The sequence below is a fragment of the Chiloscyllium plagiosum genome, chromosome 2 (genome assembly GCF_004010195.1).
Source record: "Chiloscyllium plagiosum isolate BGI_BamShark_2017 chromosome 2, ASM401019v2, whole genome shotgun sequence".
Classification (NCBI taxonomy): Eukaryota; Metazoa; Chordata; class Chondrichthyes; order Orectolobiformes; family Hemiscylliidae; genus Chiloscyllium; species Chiloscyllium plagiosum.
Genome location: NC_057711.1, coordinates 113,246,539 through 113,268,995, shown reverse-complemented (window position 1 = coordinate 113,268,995; position 22,457 = coordinate 113,246,539). Strand labels below are relative to the sequence as shown.

At 41.5% G+C, this 22,457-nt stretch overlaps 1 protein-coding gene across 3 annotated transcripts in view; it reads left to right on the top strand.

Moving 5' to 3' along the window:
* musk (muscle, skeletal, receptor tyrosine kinase) overlaps window positions 1-22,457 on the top strand; it is a 180,414-nt gene that overhangs the window by 72,559 nt on the left and 85,398 nt on the right. For all 3 annotated transcript variants that reach the window (XM_043716207.1, XM_043716187.1, XM_043716198.1), the window contains 4 exons: window positions 11,824-11,830; window positions 14,128-14,391; window positions 20,552-20,718; window positions 20,839-20,862. In XM_043716207.1, coding sequence (XP_043572142.1) covers window positions 11,824-11,830; window positions 14,128-14,391; window positions 20,552-20,718; window positions 20,839-20,862 — 462 coding nt within the window. The remainder of the gene's footprint in view (window positions 1-11,823; window positions 11,831-14,127; window positions 14,392-20,551; window positions 20,719-20,838; window positions 20,863-22,457) is intronic.

Below are 22,457 nucleotides of genomic sequence, written 5' to 3'. Positions count from 1 at the left end.
GATTAGCCATGACCCTATTGAATGGTGGAGCAGGCTCGAAGGGCCAGATGGCCTACTCCTGCTTCTAGATCTTATGTACTTATGTTCTTTCAGAGTAGCTTGTTCGGATCTGTAATGGACTGCCTGAAGGTGTGGTGAAAGCAGGAAAGGGAATTGTATAAATACCTGTAAAGGAGAGATTTGTAGGATTATAATACTGTAAGCTATCGGGTCAGAATTAGGCCCCTTAGACTATTGAGTCTGCTCCATCATTTGATCTTGGCTAATGTGTTTCTCAACCCCATTGTCCTGCCTTCTCCCCATAACCTTTGATCTCCTTACTAATCAAGAAGCTATCTATCTCTGTCTTAAATATACTCAATGATTTGACCTCCACAGCCTTCTGTGGCAATCCGTTCCACAGATTCATCATTGTCTGGCAGAAGATATTTCTCCTTATCTCAGTTCTAAAGGGACATCCCTTCACCCTGAAGCTTTGCCCTCACGTCCTAGTTTGTCCTGCTAGTGGAAACATCTTCTCTATATCCACTTTAATTAGGCCTTTCAGTATTCTGTAAATTTCAATGAGATCCACCTCATCCTTCTAAACTCATTGAGTCCTCAACCACTCCCCAACGACAAGCTCTTCATTCCTGGGATTATTCTTGTAAACCTCCCATGGACCACCTCTAAGGTCAGCACATCCTTGCTTAGATACGAGGCCCAAAACTGCTCACAATATTCCAAATGCGGTCTGGCCAGAGTCTTGTACAGCCTCAGCAGTACATCTCTGCATTTGCATTCTAGAACACTCAAAACGAATACTAACATTGCATTTGTTTTCCTAACTGCTAATTGAGCCTGCATATTAATCTTAAGGGAATCCTGAGCTAGGACTCCCAACAGCGTTTGTGCTTCAGATTTCCTAAAGCACTATAGCAATACAGCAGAGTTAAGTTGGAAAAATTGGATAGTTCTTTCAAAGATCAGCACAGGCACAATGGAGCCAAATGGCTTCCTTCCTCACTGCACAAGCCTAAGATTTGGTTGTGAAGATATTAAAGCAAAGTTGAACTGCACAAATGTAATTGTCATACATGAAGAATTATAAGAGATCATACAAGCAAGAGGTCAAAGATTTGCAGCAAACCACATGAATGCACTACATGATGATAAACTAGCCTACGCCAGCCTCCAGTTGTACATCAAGCGCTGGATGACCCAGCAAGTAACTAGGTGCACAATGACTGTAATGAAATGGAGAGGTTACAACAATTAGGAAAGATGGATCAGGCTGGGACTCTTGTAAGAAATAGAACACTGAGAATGGGAATTGAGGGTCTCAAAATTAAGAATGGGTTTGATAGGAAAGCACATGGAGTTTTTTCGTGTTGTGGGGCAGACTTGAACCATGAACACATATATAAGATAGCCACTAGTAATTCCAATAGGAAACTCAAGATATGTGTCTTTACCAAGATAATGGTGAAAATGTGGAACTAGACTGATTGAAAAACACATGTTTGGATAAGAAAGAGATGATTATGATGATAGCAATAAATTAGGAACAGAGACTTGTGTGGAGTATAAATTCTAGCACGATCACTTTCTGTGCTTTGCTATAAATGGCAAATAGTGACCATCTCAAATAGGAGAAGAAGCAGCCATCTCCCATTGGATTTCAACAGCACTAACAACACTAGATTAGTCATCAACAACATGTTGGAGGGGGGCAGCATTAACCCGAAATATAACTGGACCAGGCACATCAAAGCATTAATACAAGAACAGAGTTTAGGATGAATACTCTGATGCACGATTCAGCTCAGGAATGTTCATAAAGTTCTCCATCATAAACAGGGTTCATCATTGAGTCATAGGGTTAGAGATGTAGAGTGTAGAAATAGACCCTTTTGTCCAACTCATCCATACCGACCAGATATTCTACATTAATCTACCTACTTTAGGAAAGATGTTATTAAACATGAAAGGGTGCAGAAAAATTTACAAGAATGTTGCCTGGGTTGAAGGTTTTGAGCTATTGGGAGAGGTTGAATAGGCTGCGGCTATGTTCCCTGGAGCCTCAGTGGCTGAGGGGTGACCTTATAGAGGTTTATTAAATTAAGAGGGGCATGAATAGGGTGAATAACCTTTTTCCCAGGCAAGGGGAGTCCACAACTACAGGGCATAGGTTTAAGGTGAAAGAAGAAAAGTATAAAAGGGACCTACAGGACAACTTTCTCATGCAGAGAGTGGTGCATGTATATAACGAGCTGCCAGAGGAAGTGGTGGAGGCTGGTACAAATACAACATTGGGTATATGAATAGAATGCTTTAGAGGGATATGGGCCAAATGCTGGCAAATGGGACGAGATCAGTTTAGGATAACTTGTCGGCATGGATGAGTTCGACCAAAGGACCTGCTTCTGTGCTGTACAACTCTATGACTTTATGAGTAAGAGACAACTTGATTGAAATGTGTAAAATGCTGAACAATCCTGGTAGAGTGGGTGTGGAGAGGATGTTTACCCTAGAATTAGGGGTTACTGGTTAAAAATAGGGTGGGATAGGGTGGCCCATTTAAGACAGAGATGAGGAGAAATCCTTTCTCAATGAGGGCCATGGGTTTTTGGAACCCTCTACCTCAAAAGGCTGAGTGTTTAAATACTTTTTAGGGCGGATGTAGATAGATTTTCTGAAGGAAGGTATGAAAGGTCATTGGAGATAGTGTGGAGGGATCAGATCGGTCACAACCTTACTGAAAGGCAGAACAGGATCAGGAGGAGGCTGAGTGGCCTGCTCCTATTTCATGTGATTGAGTTCCATTTTTGCTGAAGTTCAGTGCTCCCTCAAATACTGCATTAAAATGGCAGCCTAGATATTAAGCTCTACCACCTACTGGAGTGAGTCTGGACTTCACATACCTATTGCCTTGGAGGCACAATTGCTTCCCACTGACAATTAGCTCAGTGGACTTGAAAAAATGCCACATTATTTGCTCAGCAGAATTTTGCCAAGTAATGCCTCTTTGCTCCAATCTTCTCCTTACTTCAGTACTGAATCTGGATTATTTCCCATCGGATGTGTTGCCTAACTCTGGAATTTCCCGGCTCTCAAGTAAGATATCTGAATCACTTCCTCATCACATTCCTCGACATGAAAGCGACCGTTAAGACTTGTTGGCTGTACCAACTCTAACAGTTTAAAAGTCATTAAATGAACAAACCCCATTTGCCCACCGGTGGAGCACTAACAGGAAATTCACATGTAGTTCATCTCTTTTCTTTCTCCATTTCAAAGAAGCAACTGGATGTTTTCCTAAACCAGATCTGGGCAATGCTTTCACCTGAAGATTGCCAATTGGAAAATTTTTCAAATTATAAGGAATTTACTGCACAGAAACTGCTGAATGCCAATGTTCATTCCCCCTACACAGTTCCTGCCTCCCCAGCCTAGTTTACTTGCACGTCCTTCTCTTCCTTTTCACATCATGCACTCATCTGAACTCCAATCCCCTCTCAAATTCATCTTTGCTGATCACCTCAGCTACTTTTGAACTAATCTCAAGTGGCAGTTACAAGTGGTTTAATTTTCAGGTATCACTCCACACATACCTCCAGCCCAGGGTTGGAAAGGGAGGCTGGAATTTTCCAGTTTCCTGATGCAGACCAATGACTAGAGGTGGTAGGCCAGGGTCCCCCGTGCTTTACAGAGAAATGCATTAAAAGCCACCCACTACGATAAGGTCATGTGGAAATATGGGCAGAACAGCTTCGGGTCTCAAAGGAGTGAGTCTTAGTATCTGGTTCTCCTCAAAGTCTTGCAATAATGTCTATCATATCAATATAGCTTTGAACTTATTCCTAACATGCGATAAGCTATATTTTGGTATCCACAGGCAACTCTGATAGTTAGACCAGTTGGTCTGGTAGTGTTACTGCTAGACTATTAATTCGGAGACCTGGTAATATCCTGAGCACCCAGGTTTGAATCCGGCCATGGCAAATGATGGAATTTGAATTCAATTAAACAAAATCTGGAATTGAGACTCTACTAATAATAATGAATCTGTTGTTGATTGTCGGGGAAAGCCTCATCTAGTTCGTTAATGTTACTTACGGAAGGAAACTGCCTTTCTTACCTGGTCTGGCCTACATATGACTTCAGAGCCACAGCAATGTGGTTGACTCTTAAACTAACCTTTGGGCAGTTCGGGATGGGCCAGCCACACTGTTATCTCATGAAGGAAAAAGGCAAATGATTTCTACCAGACATTGTGATTTCCTTAATGGTAGAAGCAACTTTTACCCTATAACATTTGTTAACCTATACAATAGTTCTCCCTGCCTTCACGCTCAGCTCCCCACCTTGGTGGTTGTGTTGCTTTTTCAAATGTTTCTCAAAAATAGCTCAGCGGGCACCACCTTAACGAAGCGCTGTGCACTGACTGAACTTGCATTGCCATCAGGTGTTCCCAACTGGAAGAAATCTCATCTACTACACTTAAGTAGGTGAGGAACCTGTCTCTATGCTCACTCAATTATATGCTCACCCATGTGAGGAATCCTTACTTTAGTCCATTTTGCCCTGGGTTTATGTTCTGAAAACAAGCCCAGTTCCTGTCACCAACCTTATGATGAAAAATCAGCCCAAGGAGTCTGAAGTTCTAGATTTGCCTTACTGGCTGACACGATAACAGTGTATGGATTCCTGTGGAAGTAACCACAGGTACCTAAATTATGAGGACGTGCTCAGTAAATCCTTGAGGTGAGCTATCATCATCGTTATAAGAACACTTCAGCATTGACCATCCCAACAAAAACCTATATCAGATTGAAGTAGAAGATCTGAGAAGAGTTCCCTCAGCCACAGACTAATTCCACAAAGTGAGCAGTGTGTACCCTCTCTGGAAGTCACCGTTCCCTCCAGGGTCACTCACTGACTCCCTCCTTCACTCTGGATGCTTTTATTAAAATTGATTTGGGTGTCACCAGATATATTGCCCATCTTGAACTGCCCTGGAAAAAAGGGCAGTGTCACTGGACATTGGTTCCACTGGATCTCAGAAGGCTGACTTTGGACTGAATTCCCTAAAAATGCACCCAGCTGCAGCTCCTCCCACCCGATGTCCGAAAGGGGGCACTGGGTCAACTCAAAGCCCATGTAATGGGGTTTTCCACTCTCCTACCAGAGTAGAGAGAGAGAGAGAGAGAGAGAAGAGGGGTGGTTTAACCTGAGGGTCACAACACCTCAAGCAAGGGGAGAGGTTGAGAATGAGAATTCTTTATGGAAACCTCAGCCAGTGCAGGAATTGAACTCATGCTGTCGATGTTCTTATACAGTAAACCAGCCATGCAGATGACAGGGCTAACTGACACACCTACCCCTCATGAGCAGCTCTTTTTCTTATTTAAAACATTCCACAATAATAATTTACATCTGTGTAAGATCTTTCAGGTTATGAACATCACATGGCACTTCACAGAGTCATTTTAAACCTAGATTTGACACCAAGCCACACAAGAAGCTGTTGGATCAGGTGACCAAGTGCTGGTGATAGGAGTTGCCTTTAGGAGTGTATTAAAGCAGGGTAAGGGCGAAGCAAGATAGAGGTGGGAAGGTGGAAGGAGACAATTCAAGATCTCAACAACTAAAGACCATCGGTGAGCAGTTAAAATCAAGGGACTGTCCAGAGGCTAGAATTAGAACAACCTTTGACAGTTAAGGAGTTGAAGGAGATAACAGAGAAAGGGAAGGATGATACCATAAAGGGATTTGAAAACAAGGATGAGAATTTTAAATTTGCAACATTGCTTGACTAGGAGCCAATGGAGATCAACAAGTATTAAGTAAACTGGACTTGGAGTAAAGACACTGGGGGCAACAGAACACTCCACAATATTTTCACCTTTAGTATATAATCCCACTGTTGGCAGGGATCAACATTGACAGAACGGGAAATATTCAGTGTCCAACCCTCTTTTTTAACCTTGTCAGGTAGGTAACTAATTCATTGCAAGATCACAAAATGCTTTGTTTTCCCAAGTAAGCAGCTTGACCAGATAATAGAAATCTGAATGTAAATTCTCGAGGCCCTGGCACTGGGTCTGTGCTTGTTAAGGGGCTGTCTGCGGCTAGACATAACAACGATTATTTGTTTTTCCTCCATTGTGTTTGATCTCTGGATTTTGTGCTACTTCAGCTCTTACAAGAGTTGAACTGCTCACAGACTCCATTGCAAAACAGATGCAGTGAAACCTTTTGTGTTGGCAGCTGTCAGCTCTGTTTAAGGGATTGTGGACTCGAAAGAAAGAGACCCAGATCTATTTTGATTTTAATACCAACCTCACAATGACCTTAACCTATGATATTGATGTAGTCTGTTCAAAACCCTGTCAAATTCCACTGCATTTTATCTTTAAATATCAGTAAAACAATGTCCAGTGTTGTCTTAACAGCACAGAGATTTGTATTAATTCCATTTGTAGTCACAATATGAATACTGATGGAGCTTTCTCTGGCAATGAAAATACACTTACTGCACTTTGCCACTCTTTCATTTCAAGTTTAAAGGACAGAAAAAGTCAATTCGGCCCCTCAGGTTCCATGCTTTGTCTTCTCGCTCTACTTAATATCAACATGTTGATCCTGTGCTCCTATTGCTTTCTCCCGTATGTGTTAGTAAGGTACCCTAGTGCGATCATGCTCTCCCACTGATCTCATCCCAATATATTCATTATCACACCACATTCTTGTCCCCTGTCGATTGGGAAATTAATTAACCAATTGGATGATTCCTGACTATCAGTCAAACAACATCCTTCTTTCCCCATTTGGAACATTTTTATTCCTGATAAACAAATGTGTTCAAAGATAATACTTCATTAAAACACAAGTCTTTAGCATGCCTCTGTTTTTCCCTCTCGGTTACTTGCACCTGGGTCTTGAAGATTAATCTTAGAACCCATACAGTGTGAAAGCTGGCCATTTGGCCCATCTAGTCCACACCAACCCTCTGAAGTGCATTATACCCAGACCCACTCCATCCCATCCCTGTAACCCTACATTTCCCATGGCCAATTCACCCAACCTGCACGTTTTTGGATTGTGGGAAGAAACCAGAGCAGCCAAAGGAAACCCACACAGACACAGGGGGATGGTGCAAACTCCAGACGGACAGTCACCTGAGGGTGGAATCGAGCCCGTATCCCTGGTAAAGTGAGGCAGCGGTGTTAGCCACTGAGCTGTCCCAGACCAACCCTAGTTCTAGAAAATCCTAGTTCTGACCCTGATCAGATAAAAAATTACCCACTTACCTTCTGATGTCTTCTGCATTGGTGATTTTGGGATAGGTACCTCCTGTTACAAATCCATCTGGGAATCCAACAGCAAAGGAAATCTTTGGAGAAGCCAATCCTCCTTTTGCAGCAGTCATTTGCTGTGTTCTGTGACTTAAACATTCAGCAGCACAGCCAGACACTCTGACACATCCTGTGAAAGTGTAAGTATGTGGTGTAAGTGTAAGGTTAGGCATGTAGTTGATTAATTAGTATACCAGTTGGGTGAGAGGTTAAGTGCACCAGGTCAATAAACTGGGAATTGTGCCCGGTGGGTGAGGTCAGAAGGGTGCCAGGTGGGTGAGGTCAGTAGGATGCCAAGTGAGTAAAGTCAATAGGATGCCAGGTGGGTAAGGTCATTAGGGTGCCAGGTGGGTGAGGTCAGTAGGGTGCCGAGTGGGTGAGGTCAGTAGAGTACCAGGATGATGTTGTGCCTGGCAAGTGGGAGGGGGGATTTCAGACCAGCATGGTCTGGTCAGATGGGTCTCGTCAGGGGTTGTTTGTCAGAGGGCAGGTGGTGTAAGGGATTGGTAGAGGTGTAGTTGGAGGGGAGGAGTCAGTAGTGAGTCAGGGGTCAGTTTAATAATTACCCAGGAATTAGAATAGTTTATAATCCTCCAACCTTTCCTCAGTAAATATTAAGCTTTACAGAGTCAGAACCCTCTGGAGTTTCTGACTTTAAAGGGTTTCTTGGCAGTTTCTACATAGAGGGGAATGGTCTGTCAGAACTTTAAATTCCCTGGACAATTGCAATAAAGTGAGCTGGTCAGGGATAACACCAGTACAAATGCACAATATCAGTATAGGCGACTCCAACAGTTTTCTGGTCATTGGTATATCTGCCCATTAATTCCTGCAGAGTTGGTAATTTTGACTTACCTTTCCCTTAAAGGCATCTATACTATTCATTTGAATCACTTCCAGTAGCAACTGCCAAATTCTCACTGCTCTCTGAGTAAGAGGCTTATTCTGTATTCCCTACATTCATATTATCCATACATTCACAGCTGACAGATTCGGACACTCTATAAGTGGAATCATTGGGCTAGATTTGACGCTTTCTTCTCACTGAGTTTGAAGGTGCAGGCACATTAAATCCTGTAGACAGCCTATTTGTCATCTAACCTTCTGCTCAAGCTTCCACTGCAGTTGTACCAGCGATATGTGGCTTTGAGCACCCCACCCACTGGTGTGCCATTTGAGACACTTCAGTCAGCAATTAAATTCTGTTGAAAACATTTAACCATGATGGAAGCAGTTGCTGTCAAATGACCTGCCCAGTACGTTCGTCTGTGTGGGATGATGGTGGGCTCCTGTACCTTTGTTGGCCCTCAGTATCTATTGAAGGCATCCCCAAGATAGGAATTTCCTCACCCTCACTCCCCCCACCACCCTCAGGTAGATTGCTGTCCACTCATATCTTTTCAAACCCCAGCCTCTCATAGATCTTGAAATGCTTAAAAGGTTCCAATCCATTGCATTAACCTCCCGTCATCAAAGGTTGGCACGGTGACTCAGTGGTGAGCACTGCTGCCTCACAGCACCAGGGACCTGAGTTTGATTCCACTCTTGGGCAACTGTCTGTGTGGAGTTTGCACATTCTCCCTGCGTCTGCGTGGGTTTTCTCCAGGAAAGGATAGAGGGGTGGGTCTGGATGGGATGCTCTTCAGAGGGTCAGTGTGGACTCGATGGCCTGCAGGGAATCTATGATCACCCAAGTGCAGTACTAGCATTGGCCACTACTCCCGTTGGTGCTGTCAATTATTTGAACAGCAGGTTAAGCATGCAATTTCATGCTGCTATTATGAAGTAATTATACGAGAGCAACATTTATTACTAACTCGAGATTCTGCAATTAGTCCAACAAGCTGCCGTAGCACAGTTGAGTAATGCTGTGTATGAATTTCAGTGCCAGTGTGAGGCTGGGTACAGAGGCCTTGCGTCTTGATAATTGGCTGATCGAATCTAACACCATGCTCCTTCGGTTTTTCATTAGAGGCAGAGAATGGACCATATTCAATAATTGATAAACTAACAAACATTGTCTGCTGTTAGACGTGATTCTGTGTCTGAGAAGCATGTACAGAATAATCCTGAGTGTGTTATTGACTGCAGTGATGACTGATTTAAAACATCAAACTAGTCATATGGCTCCTTTACTCCATTAGACGTGATCATGTGCAGGAGCTCATTCTCTCCATACAAAAGGAATGCAGCTTTTTTGAATTATCTGGAAGTCTGGTAGCTTGGGGAGTCTACAGTTTCCCATTTCCTTCTCAACGGCAGCCAAACAGAGTTGACTTGTCAGCCAATCAGCACCCTTTGCTCCTGCAGAGTCAGTTGTTGTGATTGTTTGGCACTTGGCATTCTCACGCCTGTCCTGGTGAGTGGAAGATAAAACTCTTCAGCAATGTGCCTTTCCTTTCAAGTTTGACCAAGCAGCTATTTCCTTTATCAAATCTCCCCCTAAGCTTTAAAAACATGGCAACTTCTCTGAGATAAGTTCAGCAAATATCAGACAGCATACTCATGGGGTAAACACAACCACGAAGTGAAGAAAAATAACTTTCCTGAAAACTTATTCACAGACCTGAATCAGAGAGATGGAGTGGTGCATGATCGTTTGATTGCCACCCCTCTGAATTCCCAGCTGGGCTACAGATGCAGTGAAACGAACGGTGAATGAGGGGAAAGATTAAAGAAAAAAGAAGCTTTTAATATAAATACAGAGGCCTCTGAGAATCTGTTATACCCAGTCATAAATCAGAACAGAATTCATTCTTTGAATCCAAAGCCGAAACCAGATTTTTTTATACAGCAAGATGGAGCAGGAACATTACTTTCATAGAACCCCTCAATTTCAAGTCCATGGCTTTCAGGAAAGTTATTTTTCTTCACCTCATTATCATGTGTATCCCACGAGTATACTGTCAGATATTTACTGAACCTACGCCACAGTAGCTGCCATGTTTTAAAGCAAGAAATTAAGGAGAGATTTGATAAAGGAAGTAGTCACTTGGTGGAACTTGAATACTCAAATCATGCTGAAAGACGTAGGCTCCTCCCAGCCCACCGTGTGAATTTATAGTGGGTGGGATTTTACTGCCCAGATCACCATGTGTCTGTATGGTTGACCATATTAAGAAATATTCATCGCTTGTGGTGTTACCTGATGCTTAATTGTAACTTGGCTTCTTTCCAAGTGAAAACTGCCAGCTTTCTCAGTCAATCCTTGGTCTGTGCCTGCAAACTGTAAACGCATTCTGAAATGATTGTTTGAGTGGTGTGCAAGTTATTGGAAACCTGATAATTCAACTCAAACAATATTTAATTTTTCTTCCCTTTAAATATTCCCTAACAATTTAAACTATTGCACTTGACCTTGCATTTCTTGGATAAATAAGAGCTGGGCAAATGATCTGTAATCAATAAAGTTAGCTGATAGCCGCAAGGTACAAAGGTGGAGGGGAATTGCCGGTTCTAATTGCCTTGGCCAAGAATAGACAGTAAAGGATGAAAGGATAGTTGCCTGGCGACAGATCAGAGAGGTGAGTATCCTGTAAATCATGTTGAGGACCTCAATTGAAAGATTTATTCATTTAGTCAGCCCTGAGAGGTGTGTTTTAAAAACTTTAATCTCATATTTTGAAACTACCTCATTGATTTCCAAAATAACCCAGCAAAATATCTGGTTCTGTCTGGTTTCAACGCAGCAACCAATCTGAAAAATGTTAAATTCTGATGAGGATTGGTGTTTCTAACTTTAAACCTCAATTTTGTCACCAGGCAGGACTTTCCTGTGAGATCTGTTTCATAATTATTTGCATGTTTAAGAAGTTGTTAAGATATTGCAAATCTGACACTTAGTTTTCTGTCTCTCAAGACTCAGCAATATTAAGGCTGTCTGATTTCCTGCACACCTGTCTAACCCAGAACTTGGGCCCCTCAGACACACACTGAGTTTTGACGATTGAGAGCAGTGAAAAACTCAGTCAAAAGAATCAGTTCGCAGTCTACACAACTCTCTCTCACACACACATATTCACACACACACTCTCACACAGCACAGCTGTTAAACAGATCCATGCTCAGGCTCACAGAAGCACCCACCCACATTGTGAAGTCTATCACAGCTTTTGCACACCCACAGATCTCAGTGGATTAGAGTGCAGACTATCATTGCTCTCCCTTTGTCTCACGTGCGCACTAGAAGATATGTACATTCACACGGCAAACACATAAGAGTTCAGGGGACAGTCTAACACGGCTCTCCCACACATTTGTAGGATTGGGGTACAGTCAAACCCGGTTCATAGACATACAGAAAGCTGAGCTGCAGTCACCACAGCTTCCTCACATTCAGAAACAGGATTGGGGAGCAGTTCCACACAACTCTGTCACACACTCTCCCTTACATTGATGGACAAATATCTAACTCTCCTCTTTTTTCTCTTTCTCTCTGATTCATTCCACCCGACCTCCAATGGAACCTGCTATTTCCCCATAGAGTGGAGGTAAGACATTTGAATTATTCTGAAAGGTTCACTTCAACCTTCTTGTTTTGTTTTATTCCTTGTCTAAACAGCGGCTATGTAAGTTTGCATTTACACAGTAAGCAACAAAAACGGCAAATGTTGTCTTTGTCAAAGGATAAAAGTTTAATTCTGGAAAGTGCTTATGTTTTTGAAATCAAAAAACAAGAGATAAAATATTACCCACCCAGATGCAATAAAAGTTAAGATTTTGCTAATGTTGCCTACTTTACATTCCCCAGCCTACCATATTACATGGGTTCACCTTGGTGACACACCTTTCTGCTGGCCTCATGGGACTTGGTGTTTTCCAGGGTTGGCCACAATAAAATAAATAATTTTTTTAAGGGGAAATAAATCTTTGAGCCAGCGGTCACATGTGTTTTTTTGGTATATTCTCCTTGTTATTGTTCCACTTTTGGAATAAAGGTTATAGCCAGGGCAGGATGTTGCTGACACAACTACAACTTGTTCGAGCCGCCCGGAATGCTTTACCTCCCATAGCGTAGCTGGTGGGGGGTTACTAGCTCCTGAGTTTGCACATGGGTGTTTATTTGGTATGATTCTGGACTGTACAAGAGTAAACTTCAGGAGCATCTTATTCCAGATGCTGGAATCTGTACTGTAAACAAAAAAATGCTGGAAATCACAGGCTGCATCCATAGGCAGAGAGCAAGCTAACGTTTCGAGTCGAGATGACTATTCATCAGAGCTGCCTTGAAGTGTGGTCTCCAGTGGGACTGTCTGTTCTTTCCAGTCTGGCAGTTAGACACACCATTGTTCTTTATTCTCACCTGTCAACTGTCAACTTTAACTGTCAACACCTTTTCTCCCCCAGCATTCCACCCTTCCACTAATGCATAAATGCTGCCCCCTCCACACTTCCCATCAGCTCTGATGAGGAGTCATCTAGACTCAAAATGTCAGCTTGCTCTGTCTCCACAAATGCTGCCTGATCGACTGTGATCTCCAGCATTTTTTGTTTGCATGAGTAAACTTCAGCATGGGCATGGAAAAACTGATGGATCTGCTTTCACAATTTCAGTGGGATGGAGCACACCTTACCACTTCTTTTTGTCCCACTCCCAATCAGATTGTATTCTAACGACCTGTGCCTTCCCTTAGGGGGCCAGTTAATTTCTTAAACACCTTTTGCTCCTTTGGAGAGCCAGACATCACAGGCTGAATGGGTGATGTGCTGCAAACCATTCTATGATTCTGATAGAGGCATGAGATGCTTGAGGTCCCTCCATAGTCTTTCTACTCCCCATCTCCAAATCTATTGTCTAGCCCCACAACTCTCCAAATTCTCTGCTCTCCTCCTATTTAGCTTGCCCAATCATTTTCATTGCTCGATCATTGAACATAATGTCCCCAGTTGCCTGGGCTCCTGGCTCTGATATTCTTTCTATAAACCTTCCTACGCCTCTCTACTCTGTTAAGATTAGTTTATATTCCCTACAGTATGGAAACAGGTCCCAACAAGTCCACATCAACCCTCTGAAAAATAGCCCACCCAGACTCATTCCTCTACCTTATATATACCCCTGACCAATGTACCTAACACTATGGGCAATTTAGCATGGCCAATTCACCTGACCTGCACATCTTTGGATTGTGGGAGAAAACTGGAGCACCTGGAGGAAACCCACGCAGACAGTCACCCGAGGCGGGAATTGAACCCGGGTCCCTGGTGCTGTGAGACAACAGTGCTAACCACTTTGCTGCCCAATGGTTGAGATGCTGGTTGAGAACAACCTCTCTGACCAAGCTTTTGGTTACCTGCCTTAATATTTCTTTATAAATGATCTAATGGCTTTGAAGACAATGTAAAACTGTAAAGAATGGGTGGTCTGTGCCATCCAACAACACTTCCTTTCCAACCAGCCACCGTAATTTCTCCACCCTGCATAATTGAAAAACTCTTTCAGAAAGCCAGTTTAGCCTAAAGGGACTGCATAGCCTCACAATTCTAATAACAGTATTGTGCATATGCCTTTACTGATAGAATAATTTTGTTTATCTTCTAACAATTCCTTTCTAGTTATTTCTCAAATTCATGTCAAGACAAGCAAAGAGACAAATTTCAATAGTTTTACCTAGGAAAACATTCTAGGAAGAGTGCATGTACGTATAAAGACAGCAGACATTGATAAGGCTCTTTTTGAAACTTTAATTTGTGTTTGATAAGTTCAGGGAGGATATTAAACAAAGAGAGAGAGACTTTCTTAATCATTTGTTCTCTTTACTTCAACAAAGGACTTTGGTTTTGATTTCAGACTGTACAAAGGTGACTTGGGCTATTGCAGTATCTATCGTGGTGAGGTATGCAAAGACATACTGGGCAAAGACAAACTCGTTTTCTTCAACTCTTCTCATGCTGACGCAGAGGGGACACAAGAGTCAATGACCAAGAGCACCTGGACGGAATTGGATGGTGTGAGCTTGCTGTGCAAACCAGCTGCTGAGGCGTTGTTGTGTCACTACATTTACCAGGATTGCAATCCATCTGGTCTGGGGCCTGCTCCGAAACCGGTGTGTCGGTACGTCAGCTGCAGGACTGTTCTCAGCCTGGAAAGTTACAGGGTTCCAGGGAAAGAGCTGCATAATTGAATAACTCGTTCAAAAAGCCAGTTTAGACTAAAGGGGCTGTATTGCCTCCCTCTAGGCACCAGATTTTATAATTCTAAATTACTTTTGCAGGTATTAAATGAACACAACAGACATTTTACTCCAGCAGTTTAAGGCAGCTAGAAACCCATTGCTTCAAAATAGATTAGTATCTCCACTAAAATAAATTAATGTAGGTATGGTATCACAAGTCCAAGTGACTATAAAGCATAGATTATCTGAAACTGGGTGTTTTAAAATCTTTTAAGAGCCTAAGCACAGTGTCTGTAGGTTGTTATCAGCAATGAAATATGTAAGCTAATAAACATTATGAAAATTAATCCGAAAAAACTAATCGGTCAAAGATAAAATTGTTGTGGAAGATAGGGCAATGACTTATTTTACTACCAAAATTAAACACTGTTGTGTTTGTGAACTGCAAGAAGAGATTAGCCATGGATTTAAGATACTTTCATAATTCAGATCAGAAAGTTTGAGAAAGCAGTCTACAGTTCCCAAGTATTGACACCAAATACTCAATTTGCATTGAACTATAAGACTATATGTCTTATAGACATAAGAATAAAAATAGGCCATTCAGCCCATTGAATCTGCTCCACCATTCAATGAGACCATGGCTGATCTGATACTCCTCAACTCCACTTTCCTGTCTTTTCTCCACACCCTTACCTGATTAAAAATCTGTCTCTCTCAGCCTTGAATATACTTAATGGCTTGGCCTAAGCAGCTCTCTGTTACAAAGAATTCCACAGATTCACTGCCCTCTCAGAGAAAAAATTGCTCCTCATTTCTATCTTAACAATATGGGCCCTTAATCTGAGGTTATGTCCTCTGGTGCTGGACTCTCCCCCAAGGGAAACAGCGTTTCCACATCTGTCAAGCCGTCTAAGAATCTGATATGTTTCAATGAAGTCACCTTTCACTCATTTATAATCCAACAAGTACAGGCCCAAACCACTCAACCTCCCCTCTTGAGATGATTCCTGCACACCTGTTATAGACCTAATGAGCCTTACTTGTACTGACTCTTATGCCAGTGTCACTTTCCTTTGATAGCAAACCTGTTCACAGTACTCCACCTGTGGTCTGATTAAGGCCTTGTACAGTTATAGCAAAATATCTCTGCTTTTATACTCTGAGATAAAGTGCAACGTTCCATTTGACTTTGCTGTTACCCACTGAACCTGAATGCTAGCTCTTTGTGATTCATGGATGAGGGGTCCTAAATCTGTTTGTTCTATAGTCTTTTTCCATTTAAATAATACTCGGCTGCTCTATTCTTCCTGCCAAAGTGCATAGCCTCACACTTCCTCACATTATATGTCACCTGCCAAGGTTTTTCCCACTCGCTTAACCTGTCCATATCCTTCTGCAGACTCTTTGAATCATCCTCACACTTGCCTTCTCACCTATTTTTGTGTCAGCCACAAACTTGGCTGTTGTAAATTCACTTTCCTCATCTAAATAATTAACATTTATTGGAAATAACTATGGCTCCAGCACTAATCCCTATGGCACATCAGTAATTTCATTTTGCCATCCTAAAAATGTCCTCTTATCATGCATCCCTGTTTTCTATTAGTTAGCCAACTCTCTGTCCATAATTATATATCCACCTCCAACAACATGGGGTCTTATCTTTTTCAGTGTGGTCCCTAATCAAATACCTTCTGAAAATCTACATATATTACATCCACTGCTTCCCCTGCATCTCTCCTGCTTGTTAACTCCTTGAAGAATTCTGCTAAATTTGTCAGGCATGATTTACCCTTCAGCAAGTTGTGCTGACTCTGCTTGACCATATTTATTTCTAAATGCTATTGACTTCTTTATTATAGACTTTAACATTTCTCAATATCAGATGTTTAGCTAACTAGCATATATGATTTGGAGATACCAGTGTTGGACTGGGGTGTACAAAATTAAAAATCACATGATACCAGGTTGTAGTCCAACAGGTTTAATTGGAAGCACTAGCTTTCGGAGCACTGCTCCTTCATCAGGTGCTCCTTCATCCTTCATCATCCACCTGATGAACTATAACCTGGTGTTGTGTGGTTTTTAATTGGCCCATAGTTAACTATTTTTGTCTCCTTTCCTTTCTTAAGTAAAAATATTACATTGACCGTTTTTGAATTCTCTGGGACTTCTCTAAAATCTAATGATACCTCAAAGATTATTACCAGAGTATCCACTATCTCTGTAGCTACTTCCTTTAGCATCCTAGGATGTATCCCATCAGATCCAGGAGCACATCAGTCTTTAGCCCAATTGGCTCCCCTAGCACCTTTTCTCGAATGATATTTATTCTATTTATTTTCTGTCCTTGCGCCCCTTGAATATTTAATAATTTTGAAATGCTATCAATGTCTTCTACCATAAAGACTGATGCAAAGTATTTATTCAACTCCTCTAGCATTTTTTGGATCCTCCTTTATTATTTCACAAACCTCATTCTCTTGGGGGAGAATGTTCACTTTGGCTTCTCTCTTTTCTATATATTTAAAGAAGCACTTGTTGTTTTATCTTGATATTATTTGCAATTTTACCCCAAAGATTATTTTTTCATTATTATTTCCATTGTTGTTTGTTGGTTTTTAAAACTTTCACAATCATTTGGCTTACCACTAATCTTTGCCACATTGTATGCTTTTTTCTTTTCATCTGATGCTGTGCTTAACTTTCCTGGTTAAACATAGTTGGCTTATTCCCTTTCTAGAATCCTTCTTCATCACGGGAATATGTCTTTGCTGTGAGTCATGAACAATTTTCTTAAATGCTTACTATTGATTCTCAACCACTTTTGCTGCTCAACTCCTTTCCCAGTCCATTCCAGCCAGCTCTGCCCTCAATTTGGCATAAGTACATCGTGTTGAAAGCAGTTATTAGTGCAGAGAAAGCAAATCTAGTTGTTCCAATGTATGACAAAACTATATCTGCCTGACCTAAAGTCCCATACAGTCGACAGTGCCAAATACATTGGATTTTGGATATCATTCCTGTAATTAAGTCTTAGCAACCTTAAGAAACTGCTGTGTTCTCCATCTTTTACCTGTTTGCAAATTCTTACTGAAAGAGAAAGAATTTATATTTCTATAGTATCTTTCGTGGCCTCAGGACATACCAAAATAGTTAACATTTGACAAAATACTTGGCCAGGGGTAACTGTAGTGTAGAAAATATAGCTGTTAACATATACATAGTCAGATCCCATGAATAGTAGTGAATTAACTGGACAGGCAATCTATTCTCATGATGATTCTTGGGTATGCCCAGAAAAATGAGGAGGACTAGCCTACTGTGCTTCAAAGATCACACTACAGGTCTACTTAAGAGTGCAACTGTGGCCCTGGTTTAACATCTTGTCTGAAACATGGATCGGATCAGCACAGGTGGCCTTTAATTCCAAACTGCGATCCCATTTCCATCACATTATGGTTATGATGAGATGGGGATTGTCATCGCTAAAAATAGGATGATTGAGAAGGCAATTGGCTTCAGTACTGTGCATAACACAAGTCTGGTCTCCATGGAGCTAAGAGGCCTTTTGACCTGTGAAATTGTGAGGACTTACAGAGATCAGATTACCTATAAAATGTTGCTTGTAATTACCAAAGTCAACCATGTTTCATTAGGAATGGTGAAAGTTCATGAATTTTATGTTCAAGTTGAACTACGTCACCACTGAAGAACCAAACATTTTTCTACTTTTTACAGCCAGTCTCAGGCCAGTAAGACCATGAGCAATGTAGAACAACATTGCTCCAACCATGTACTATAGATAGGTGCTGTGGTAAAGCATTCTCTTGCTTTTTAGATCAGAAGATTATGGGTTGATCAAACAGGTACTGGGGGAGTGCAGAGCTGGCAAGGATGCCACCTTTCAGGTGAAACATCAAAGCTCCAACTACTCCGTTCAAGTAGATATAAAAGATCATATGACTCTATTTGAAGAAGAGCACTTCTGTTTTAGGGGTTTTTCGCAGTGTCCTGGTTAATATCATCCAGCCAACACTTAGAAACAGATAATCTGATGTTTGTCATATTGCTGTTTGTGGGATCTTGCTGCATCCAAAATGGCTGCTGTGTTTTCCACATTACCAGAAGGAGTAGGCTTTAAGTGTATTTCATTTGCTGCAAACCTCTCTGGATGTCCTGAGCTTCTGGAAGATTTGTTTCTTTAACACGCCTGTAGTTCATTGAAAGTTGCGTCACAGGTAGACAGAATGGTAAAGAAGGTATTTGCCTTCATTGCTCAGATCATTGAGTTTAGGAGTCAGGACGTCATGTTGTAGTTGTACAGGACATTGATGCGGCCATGTTTTGAGTACGGTGTACAGTTCTGGTTGCCCTGTTATAAAGAAGGATGTTATTACATTAGAGAGGGTGCAGAACATATTTACAAGGATGTTACTGGGATTGGAGGGTTTGACTTATAAGGAGAGGCTGAATAGGTTGGGACTTAGGAGGTTGAAGGGTGAATCTATGGAGGTCTGTAAACTCACAAGGGGCATAAAAAAGGTGAATAGCAAAGGTCTTTTTCTCTCGCATTAAAGTGTTCAAAACGAGAGGACTAATTTTAAGGTGAGAGGAAAGGGATTTAAAAAGGGTCTGAGGGACAACATTTTCACATAGAGGGTGGAAGGAACTGCCAGAGGAAGTGATAGATGCAAGTACAGTTACAACATTTAAGAGACATTTGGATAGGTATATGAGTAGGAAAGATTTAGAAAGATATGGGTCAAGTGCAGGCAAATGAGACTAATTCAGTTTGGGAAACTTGGTCAGCACAGATGAGTTGGACCAAAGGGCCTTTTTCCATGCTTTATGGCTGTATGACCCTAAGAGCACATCCTCTCATTGATGCAGTAAGACCATGGAGGGGAAAGTGAGGACTGCAGATGCTGAAGATCAGAGTGGACAGTGTGATGCTGAAAAGCACAGCAGGTCAGGCAGCATCTGAGGAGCAGGAGAATCAACGTTTCAGCATAAGCAATCATTAGGAATCATGCCTGGTGTAGGGTTATGCCTGAAATGACAATTCTCCTGCTCTGAGGATGCTGCCTGACCTATTGTGCTTTTCCAGCACCACACTCTCAACTGCAATAAGAGTATGTTGATTTTCCACATCTACCATTCCCTCTGAATGTTATCACCAATTTACTGTCAAGTCTTCCCAATTAGGTTTTATTCCCTTTTGAATTGGACTGAAGACCAGATCAAAACTGCAACAGGCCTAATTTGAACTATGGCTCTTGTAGCTAACATGAAAGGAAAAAATGAGAGACACATCCCATCAGTCTGGATTACATTCATGTCTTGGTCCCAGAGGAGGAAACCACAAGCTTCAGTCCGCTATACCATCGAGGGCTTTGGCCACATCTGTTTCCCATTCATTACACACCAGCAGAATAATCTTCTCTAAATGTACAGCATGTACATTATTAAACTGTACTTCCGAGTGAATGAGATGTTTTTCCTGAATAAATGATATAAATTGTCTTTTGACTCTATTGGTTACAGCATATCAGACTGGAAGAATGGGGTTTTGTTGCTTTCCTTCCTAAGTATTTAGGTGGCTCAGTTACAGGTCCCATTCCAGGGACCAAAAACACACTACCTGGGCTGACACTCCAATGGCAGAGCTCAATAGGGCTGCCATTTGGGTGAAATGTTAAGGTATTAGCTCAATCAGATGGATGTAAAATCCCTCACAGTACTATCCATAGAGTGGGCTAATTCTCTCCAAAGACCTCGTTATAAAATTATGGCCTCAAATCAAATTATCTCATCCTTATCACACTGCTGTTTGTGGGATCTTGCTATACAAAAAAAGTGACTACCATGTGTCCTGCATTACAACAGTGACAGTAAGTATGTCATCAGCTATAATGAACATTGGGCTATCCTGATGTCTGAAAGATACTATGTAAATTCACTCCTTTTTATCCACCTATCTAGGAGTTGTGGAGGGTTTTTTTCCCACATGAATTCCAAACAAAACTTGTTCCTTTTTTAGGGTCACTTTTTTTCTGATGCAAAGATTAAACATTGGATATTTCTTTATTACAGTGAACACTGTCTGGCAGTGAAAGAGCTTTATTGCTACAAAGAGTGGCTCTCTATGGAAGAACATTCACGCAAAAGAATTTACTCTGCAAGTCTGAAGCTACCTGACTGCGACAGGCTTCCTAGCCTACACCAAGATCCTGATGCATGCACCAAAGTCTCATTTCTTGGCAAGTATTATCTGTTTGGAGGGAAATAGTTGCCAAATATATCATTGCTAATTTTCAAGTTAATATCAAACATTAGATGAAGATTCTAGCTTGTTAATTATTTTTCCATTATGTTTGCAGACATAAAGCGAGGACTCATTACCAGTGAGTGAATGCCATTCTATTTTATACTGAACTACTTTCAAATTAATTTAAATGAATGTATTGAATAGTGTTAATTAACACATACAGTGCATTCTATTCATAGGTTTTCTTCCACCTTTCTTTTGTAGTGGGTTAATATAAGAAATTATTTATGAACATATTTTGCAATTTTGCATTCCTGGCCCAAATCCTAGAGATTCAAGTTGCGAATTCATTGTGACCCAGAACTGTTTTGGTTGTGTTGCCATAACTTCACCAAAGTCGAAGTTCTGCTTCAGGTTTTACAGTGGGTTCCATCTTTTGTACATCAAAACGATGGTGTGGGAGAGAATTCGTGACCAATATTGTCTTCCGAATTGTGGAACTCAGGATGCAAACTAGCAGCATCTATTGTCGCTGTTTACAATCATAGAATCACAGAATTCCTACAGTATGGAAGCAAGTCATTCAGCCCATCAAGTCCACACCAACCCTCTGAAGACAATCTCAACCAGAGACAATCTCCACCCCATCCCTGTAACCCGGCATTTTCAATGGCTAACCCACCGAGCCTGCACATCCCTGGACACTATGGGCAATTTAGCACGGCCAATCTACCTAACATGAACAGCTTTTGGACTGTGGGAGGAAACCAGAGCACCCAGAGGAAACCCACGCAGACATGGGGAGAATGTGCAAACTCCAAACAGACAGTCACCTGAGGCTGGAATCGAACTTGGGTCCCTGGCAGTGGCAGACAGTAGTGCTAACCACTGAGCCACCAAAGTTTTACCACCAGAACTGACCTGCTTACAATTAAGCAATGCACACATTTACTAATGGGTTTGACTGCAAATGTTTCCCTCTCAACCATGAATGTTAATGTCACCATTTGAAGGAATCGTTTAGAAGGAGTGAGGTGTTGAATCAATATGCGTAGAGACAAGCATAGATAAATTCTTGGCAGTAATATCCTTGTGTATCCTTGCAAATTCAACTCAGAGTTTCAACTGTCTGGAATTTATGTGTGACTGATGTGTGTCATTCCAAATGGGTACTGTGCACTGGACCAAGGTCTTAGTTAGTACAGAAATATCTTGGATAAGTGAACTAAAGGCATAAGGCATTCCAATTAGCCTGAGTCCAAGTGCTTCTAAGATCAGCCACTTACAGACACAATCTGGACCCTTGGCTAGATCTCCCATTGCTTACTTAGATACCCGTCTTTACTCACTGGAGTTGCTCTTTCACACTGTTCCTCAGATGAAACCTTTTGGATTCAAATCCTACTTCCGAGAGATGATCCCAGGATTTTGTACACGGTGTAGTCTTTTGGATGAGATGTTAAAATAAGGGCATTTCTGTCTCTTGTCTAGTACATAAAACATTCCAAGACTATTGAGAAAAAGAGCAGAAGACTTCTTCTTTGTCTTAAAAAACATTTATTCCTCAAAATATATCACTGAGACCAATTTTCATAATTACAAAGGAATGAGGGCAGAGCTCGCTGCAGTAAACTGGGAAAGGAGTTTAGCAGCAAAAGCAGTTGAGAATAAATGGGAAATGTTTAAGAAAATTATTCATGACTTGCAGAAAAGATATATTTCAATGAGGAC